This window comes from Condylura cristata, unplaced genomic scaffold (genome assembly GCF_000260355.1).
Source record: "Condylura cristata isolate star-nosed mole 26May11 unplaced genomic scaffold, ConCri1.0 scaffold00022, whole genome shotgun sequence".
Lineage (NCBI taxonomy): Eukaryota > Metazoa > Chordata > Mammalia > Eulipotyphla > Talpidae > Condylura > Condylura cristata.
In genome coordinates, this window is record NW_004567123.1 from 22,935,005 (window position 1) to 22,943,865 (window position 8,861).

The 8,861-nt window shown below is 45.1% G+C and overlaps 1 protein-coding gene across 1 annotated transcript in view; it reads right to left on the minus strand.

Annotated features, from left to right (window-relative positions):
* Positions 1 to 7,951, minus strand: part of LOC101637162 (chromosome unknown open reading frame, human C20orf194) — a 97,809-nt gene extending 89,858 nt beyond the window's left edge. Inside the window, exon 1 of the mRNA XM_012728271.1 lies at positions 7,766 to 7,951. Coding sequence (XP_012583725.1) covers positions 7,766 to 7,848 — 83 coding nt within the window. The 5' untranslated portion in view covers positions 7,849 to 7,951. The remainder of the gene's footprint in view (positions 1 to 7,765) is intronic.
* Positions 7,952 to 8,861: the final 910 nt, after the last annotated feature.

The window sequence follows — 8,861 nt, forward strand, 5'->3', positions numbered from 1 at the left end:
TTAATTAACTATGATTTCACTTAAAATTTTTGCATTTGTCTTCTTTATGCTGCTCTCCTAGCCTGGTACTAGGATCACGCAAATTTCGGAACATGTGCTAATGTACTCAACATGCTTGCATCTGTCTTGCCTGGTAGCACACCTTGTGCCCCTTCTCAACAACAGCATCCAATCATGGCTTTACCCAGGAGCAAGTCAGGCCAACAGGAGTCCTTCTTCAGGGATCTCCTATTTTAGAGATAGAAGAGAAATGGCCTCTAGAGTCACAAAACAGGAACAGTGTGGACTTATGCCTACAACAAACATTTTCCTGGCCTTGGGGAAGGAGCGTTGATATGAGAAAATGAAGCCAGGTAATTAATGTGAAACATTAACAGAGGTGACTATTCTCATGGCAGAATCTTGGCTATCCAATTATTTTATACCAGAATCGGCCTGCTTCTCTAGACAGATATCTTTTGCAAGAGAGAATAAACTCCAAAGTCAAGTCATTATTGTGAAGCATCTTTCACCAGCTGCCAAACATAGTTCCTAACTACGGGCCATCTTACCTAAAACTGTTAATACTTGGGCCCCACTGCAATTCATGTCCATACCTGTTTATGAATTGGGATACATTAAGACACTCTACAAACTAAATTCAAGAACTGTAAAAAATGACTGCCCACCACAGGGGGAAATGTCATCTGGAAGTCTGTTCACTATGTTTCAATGTAACAGTATCTTATTTTTCATTTTCATCTTGCTGCAGATTTTCCTCACACAATCTGCTCTTTGTAAAGTCCATTTCACAAATCTTCATTCATAAAGCATGTACAATTACTTCCCATGACTTACTGAAAGCATACCAAATCTAAATGCAATGTGGAGTTGGTATTGAAACTTGATATAGAAAAACACCACTAACAGAAAACCTGGGGAAATCCAAATGAAGTCTGGAGTTTCAAACACTAAGTAAACAAAACTTTACTAAGTAAACTCCTATGTCACTATCAATTTCTTAGTTTTGGTAAATGTACCATGGTTACATGTTAAGATGTTAACATTAGAGGAAGCGGGCCAAGGGTTTTGAGGAACATACTCATCTATAAATCTAAAATTACTTCAAAATAAGTTGTAAGCAAAAAGTGTACCAAATGAGCTGACTTTTCCTCAAACTAGGGCTTAGAATTACAGATAACAGTTTAAAACAACCAAGTTGCAAGCTATGCTTTTTCTTTTTTTTAAAAGTTCAAGGCTAAACCAATGAAAAATTAAGCTATGTAACTGTTGAGCACATCTGCATTTCACTCACTACTCCTTCTCCAAAAGTCAGAACATCAGAGAAGAGTCCCAGAGCTAGGAAATACTGTCAAGATATTGTGTGCTATTTATGACATGGTATACTTGCTAAGAAAGAGTCCTTAGTACTTAGCTCATCCCGTGCAGAAGTGAAAAAGCAGGTAAGATGGATTTCTACCCCTGAGCCAGAAACAAAACCCGAAGAGCTTACCTAGGCAAATCCTACTTTTGCTGCTATAAGCACTACGCCAGCTTCCTGGGCTAGCATCCAAGCAAGCACATCAGAGGGTGAAACTTTACATTTTCATACATACAGGGTCATAGTCTTGCTTTGCATTTTCAGTTTTCTTAAGGCAGGGACTATCTGTACAACAACGATTATTACTTCCACATATCTGTTAAACCAAAGGAGAATGAGTATTGGCAATTAGTCAATAAACAACACCTTAAGAGAGAATCTGCCTTTGTGAGGCTTTGTTAAAGTGCTCTCGATAAAACATCACTACCATGAACATCTGCTCACAACTCTGACTCTTCATTTTCTATACGTTGTATTGAAACAGATGAAGGGAGACAAAAGTTAAACCTAGAATTCTTCTATTAACTATGATTCTTCAACCTCTGAACACCCATGAAATTTAACATAGCTCACAGCTTCCACCTATAATTATTCTCTGTTTACTCAATAAATAATTAGTGCAAGCAGTTTTTTTGTTTTTTTTTTTTGTTTTTTTTTTTATGCATAGAGTAGTAGGGTAGAGGCCAGAGGTGCAGGGGCAGTGACAGGATTCACCAGAGACAGAGTGGGGAGCAGAACAGGTAGATGGACTAAGCACACTGCTGAGGGGAGTAGGGGTGGGTCAGGAGAGGTCTGCCACGCCATGGCCATGTGGATCACCTCTGGGGTGGGAATCGAACTGGCACCTAAGCCGCCACTGTCAGCTTCACGGTGCTGCACCCCAACCCGCTGCACCACCAGAGAGGGCCCACAAACAGTTTCATAGCAGCTAACAGAAGTTCACAGTGAGTGCTGACTATGTGCCAAACATTGATCTAAGCAACGTTGGCAATGGCAGTAAAAATGGTCCCAGAGCAGGGGCCTTCCCTGGGGGCGCAATGGGTTGAAGCACAGCAGTAGGAACCTAATCACAGCCACTTGGGCACAAGCTGGATCCCCAGCCAGGGGGGTAATCAGACCTCTCCCGTCTCATCCACTGCTCCCCTCAGCAATGTACTTCATGTTGATCTGCCTGTTCAGCTCCCCACTATATCTCTGGTGAATCCTCTCACTACCCCTGAACCTCTGGCCTGTACCCCAGTTCTGTATGCATAAATAAATATTTATTTTTTTTAAAAATGGTCCTAGTGCTTTAATAATTTCCATGGGTAACAAATGGAAATATCTACTCATGTATCTATCCTGAAGTCAACACATCCATCTATGTCCTAGAGCAAGAGTCAATAAGTCTTGTACTGAGGAAGAAATCTCACCTGTGCCTGGAGTCAGGGAACCCCAGCACAAGAACCCCTTAATCAGTTTATTTTGTTAGAACTCACCCGCCAGTGCCTTTTTTTTTTTTTTAAAGATTTATTTATTCATTCATATAGAACTGGGTTACAGGCCAGAGATGCGGAGGGTGAGAGGATTCACCAGAGACAGAGCGGGGAGCAGAACAGGCAGATGGACGAAGTACACTGTTGAGGGGAGCAGCGGTCAGGTCAGGAGAGGTCTGCCGCGCCATGTGGTCACCTCCAGGGCAGTGGGATCGAACTCATTGTGGAAATGGCTTAAGCTTCTCAGTGCAGTGCTTTAACCCACTGCACGACCAGGGAGGGCCAGTGCCTTCATAACAGGCAGTGCGTGGAAACTCAAACTTTAAGATGTTTAAGATGAATTTTTCCTTCCCTCACACCTGCCTGACAGTTAGGATGGACACAGAAATCTGAGTTGGAATCTATTTTCTTTCAGAAGGTACTGCTTGCTCCATTTCTTTTAATTTCCAATCATGATTCTCGACCCTATTTATGTGATTTGTTGATAAATTCTTTTGCCTATTCATAGTCCTAGAAAATTTCATGATATTGTATCATGGCACAATTGTCTTGGAGAGTCCTTTTAATCTGGAAATTCATATCTTCTGCTGTTTTTGTTTGTGTTTTTTTTTGGGGGGGGAGGGGGAGGATGATTTCTTCATGCTACCAAACAATAACTGCCTACTGGAAATTCATATCTTCTGCTGTTTTTATTTGTGTTTTTTTTTTTGGGGGGGGGATGATTTCTTCATGCTACCAAACAATAACTGCCTAGTATCCCTCCTGTTACTACAGATATGAGTCATTCAGTCCTATCCATTCCCTAAAGATTTTTGGTTTCTGCATCACTGTCTCTTTTGGTTTAACTACTCCACCTTAATTCATGTTAATTCAATGCACACTGAGATAATCCTTCCACTCTCCTTCCTCTCCATGCTTCAGTCCTGTTTTCCAGCAATGCTGTCCTCCATCCTACCTTGGTCACTCCCTCCCTCAGTGCCGACTTCCAAGCTGCACAACACAGATGAGGGAAAAGCACACAGCCTGGTAGCTGGGTCTCCACGACCACACCAAAAGGGCACTCGGCGCTGCCTGGCAATCCTGACATGGTGGCTTATTTAATCTTCCCTTGCCCTCTGTACTCCTGGATGAAACCCCACCTTTTCTTGCCCCTCAAACTTCCAACACATCCCCACTCTTCACCAACCAAAAAAAGCATCAGCGTCTGGGCCCATATAACCCACTGCAGAGGAACTATCCACTCATGCATCTAACCTGAAGCCAACACATCCATTTATGTCCGAGATGCCACTCACGCTCACATACCAAGGACTTCACAGCTACAAATGTCCTTTCTCTTCAATCAGTTTGCTTCTCTGTACTCCATTATTCCGATAACTTACAAATATGTTCTTTAATAGCTGTCCACTTAAAAACAAGCACCCTCTTAATACTTTGTGCCCTTCTAGCCATAGTGCTAATAGTCAGCTCTCCCTTCAAACATCACTATGATTATACTCACTGTCCAATTTCTCTCTTCTCTTGAACTACTGCACCAAAAATGTTGTTAAGGTCACCCCCAACTTCCATAGTATCAAATCTAGTCTTAGTTTTCTTCAGTCATGAACAATATTCATCATTTGGTTTTCCAAGATTGTCCTTGATTCTTCTTACCTCAAAGACAAGAAACGATTTCTCAGAATTTGAGAGACATCTCCATTTTTTTCCTGTATCTTCTCATCATCCTTACCTCTAAACGCTGAATTACTTAGTGTGTTACATGTTGCCCCTTTTCTCTGTCTACATTTACTCCCTATATCACTAACTAGTCTCACTGCTTTAAAAAAAAAAAAAATCTGAGCATCATCAGCATATGGATGGCATTTCCAGTCCTAATCTCTCTTTTGAGCTCCAGACTAACAAACCTATCTGCCTATTCAGTGTCTCCTCTTAGATATCTATTAGGCAACTCAAAATGAACACAGCCAAAATTGAGCTCTATTTCTCCACAAACCTGTCCTTCTTCCATTATTCCTGGTATCAGTAAATAAAAACTCCACCCTTCTAGCTTGTGAGCCCAAAGCTGATTATACTCTTACATCATTATTCCTTCAGCCCTATTTCTTCCTCAGTAGTTATTTCTTCCTACTCTGTATAACAATTTTTACTGTTTTGTCTTCACTTACAAAGGAGCTCCTCAGGGAAGGGGGGGGTCTGACTTATCCTGAATCTGTAACATAACAATGGTATATGTTGCATTATTTGCATAAAGAGGCAGTGAAATTTAACTGTTAAACTCCCAAGTAAGAATGGATTCCTCTGCAGAAGGAAAGTAGGAAAGCATACTTTAGCTATTTCCACAAGTTTCATTTGTTATTTCCACTTGCATTTCCTCAGTGCAAGTCCACATAGTTACCTACTTGGTAGTAGTTCCAAAATCTCAGTGACTTGAAATAACAAAGGTTTACTTCTTGTTCATCCTACATGTCAAAAGTAGGTCACCTGGAAGACGGGTCTAGGTTCGAGACTAATAGACTAGCCACCATCAGAAGTACCACAGTCACCACAACAGAAGGAAAGAGAGTGGGAAATGACACTCTAGAAGCTCTTACTATAAAGAATATACACATTTTTTTTTGCGTACATTTCATTCACCAAAAACAACTGAAAAGGAAAATTCCATGCCAACTTCAAGGGGGTAAGCAAGTATAACTCTACCACATGCTCTGGACACAGAACCCAGAGACAGGTGATGGACAGTGCCAACACTACCAGATCAATAAAAAGAAACTTCTAGTTCTGAGCAACAGTCCTAACTCCTATCTCTATTTTCCATCTGTGAAAGTAACCCCACTGATAGGAGAGAACACACGCCTGCCAAGTACTATCTATAGGTCTTTAGGAATGTAACTTCACTAGTTAGGCCTGCCTCTTTCATCACTGAAGTGAGAAAACAGCAAAGAAGCTAAATATGGATGACTGGAAAGTGCTGAACATAATCCTGCTAGAAATGTTCAATGTCAGAAGTCAGGGAAGACTTGCATGGGTGAGAAAAACCTGCTCAGCTTTGTAAAGGTGAGGAAAAGGAGAATTTGCACCAATTTTTTTTTACCATAGGTACAGAACAGCCAGGACTTGGAATTCCTTCCACTCCCCTTTGTCTGTAATCTAACAAATTTCATTCAGACCTTTAGATGAAGAATCAGTGTACAGTTAGTAAAGTCAGTTAACATTAACCTTTAACATAAAAACACTACTAAAAAAAAGAAAAAAGCAGCAAACTTTCATGCTACTACAAACATGGGAGTAATTTTTTTTAGATTTTAGTGGGGGAAAAAGTTGTGTGTGTGTGTTTTCTTTTTTTCTAAATATCTCAGATTAAAGATTCCTAAACTCAAGATGATCTGGAATAAATCCCAACTCTACACAGTGTCTAGATTTAACGGATGGCTGCTCCAGATTCTAAAGTATCCTGTGCAGTTTTTGTTCATATTATATAAAGTTCAATATTTTCTAACTGCCAGAAACGTTACCATAAGCTGCTAAACTCTTGGAACTGTAAAGGGTACAGTGAATTCCACTGAAGGGCAGTGCAGGGCTTCGGACAGAATCACCTGCCAAATTAGAAGCAAATGAGGATTCTCAAACGCAACCCTCGGTATTTAACTCCACCCCATCCTTTATTCACTCAACAAAGATGCACTAGTTGCTGGAGGGGTGGAGGGGAGATAAGAAATGACAGGAAGAGAGGGACAGGGCTCTTAAGAGTTCTTGCTCTCCAGAAATACGGTGGAGTTAAAACAATACAAAGCAAAAATAACTGAGGCTGTGCAAACAAAAAGTTTCCAATATAATACCTTAAATGCCATAACTAGGATGTACGAAAAGCCCCTTCATGTAAACTGACAACCTGTTTTCAAGGACAGATACCATATTTGCCTTGCTATGGGGTCATAAGAGAGAAATGCAAAAACAAACAAAACACCCTCTTCTGGCTTAACAGTTTAGCAGTACCAAAGTTTATTCCTCTCCTCCCTCCCTGCCGCAACTCCTCCATCATTCCAACCACCACACTGCACTGGCTGCCCCATACCAGCTGCAACACAAACAAAGCCCAGAATATCAAGGTCAGCCCCAAAGGCACGCAGAACAAAAAATCAGAAATGATCTTCCGATATCGGAAACGGATGAGGACCTCCCCCAAGATTACCTTCCCCTTACCGATGCACACTGGACGGTCTTTAGAATCAGGGGTCAGGGGGTGCACTGCTTTCAGGGGTTCTAGGCCTCCTTTTGTATGCATCCAGTTAATTTTCCCTAACAACTTACATCTTCCTCATAACCTGAGCTCCCCAGTGTGGAGTAAAGGGGCGCCTAAGCAGGCTTGGGCAGAGGAAGGTGGGGAAGGTGCAACCGGGAAGACACGGTTGGTGGGGGTTAGGGTTGGGGGTTGGGGTGTGTGCGAGAAGACCGAGAACGACAGGGGGATCTGGGGGGGGGGGGAGAAAAAGAGAAGTCATTGCCAAGGGAAAGGTTCTAGCTGAGACCACCTATGTAGGGGGCGTTACAGATGAGCCGTTTCTAGGGAAACCTATTTGGGGAGTCTGTGCAGGGGGGCAGCTCTGCTGGGGGGAGGCAAATTTCCATAGGTAGCCCTTTTGGGGAAACATTCTTACAGGGAAGGCAGGTTAGTTATCCACAGAGAAGCTACTGTGGGGTTCTCTATAGGGGAAATCAGGTGAAAAACATTCTGGAGTAGGGGTGGTCTTCGCAGGGAAGCCATTGTGGGAACCTCTCCACAGGGCATCGTTCCTGCAGAAACGTTCCTGAGGGAACCGTTCAGGGAAAAAGACGCCATGTCGGGCCACGCCCAGCGGCGGAAGACGTCGCCGGACCCCGACAACCCGCACCCCCGGCCCTGCCGCACCTCTGAGCCCTCGGCACCCCGTACCTGACAGAGGGCGCCCCGCGGCCGGGGCCGCCGGGAGACCGTGCGCGGGACTGCCCCAGCCGGTGCGGGGGGTACACGTCCATGGCGGCGAGCGGCGGAGAACGGTGCCACCGTGAGGGTCGCTTGGGCCCGCCGGGCGGCTCCAAGCCCGCTGAGCGGCTCCAGGCCCGCTGGGCGTGCCGGGTGGGCGGGGGGCGCCGCGCGCGGGGGCACGTCGTAGGCGGGGCCGGACTCGCGCAAGGAGCACGCGTGGGGGCGTCGGGATGTGCAGTGTTCTGGGGGCAGAACGCGAGTAGAGCCGCGGGGCTGCGCGCTCTTAAGTCGCGAGGCGGCGGGGCCTGGCGGTGGAAGCGCCGACCCGCGGGGTGAGGACTACCAGGCCGCCGCTCTGTCCGGTCCTCAGGCGCCGCATCGCGGAGTGAGATTCTCCGCGGCGCCCCCAGCCACGCACACGGACGCGCCTGGGGGCGTGGCCTCGCTCCGACCAGCCCCGCCCCGCCCCGCCCCGCCCGGCCGGCTCCGGGCACTTCCCGGGATCCTGTTCGCCGCTTTGGATCTCCTGGGGCGGGTACCCCGCTGCTATTTCACCTGGGGTTAATCACCCCGCTTTCCAACATCCAGTCGAACCTAGCTGGCCTAAGATTAGCAGTGAGCGCCCAGCCCTGTGCCGGACACGGGTGTTGGGGTTCACAGGGCCCCAGGGGAGCCCTGCTGTTTACTGTTACCATTGTGGTTCGACCACAATGGGCTGGGGTACCTGAATCGTAATCGAACGGAGCGCATCGTTGTCGCGTGTGAATGGGGAAATTTCCTCATCGTTAGCGCAGCCTGGCATCTTGTATCCGGCTGTATTCGATGATTTTGTCCTGCGTCCTGTTCAGCTGACGTTGTCAGTTGGTCTTAAACGTCTTGTCTGCATCGTTTTACCACCCCTTTCAGAAATTACAGCCAAGGCTGTAAACTCAAAGCACGAGGTGAAAATCCTACGTCCGGTAAAGATCTGGAAAATCTCAACAGTAGATAGAAGGCTCAGCTGAAGGAAGACAAGAAGTGACTATAAATGAAAAGTACTCGTTTTCATTTTTTAAAAATATTT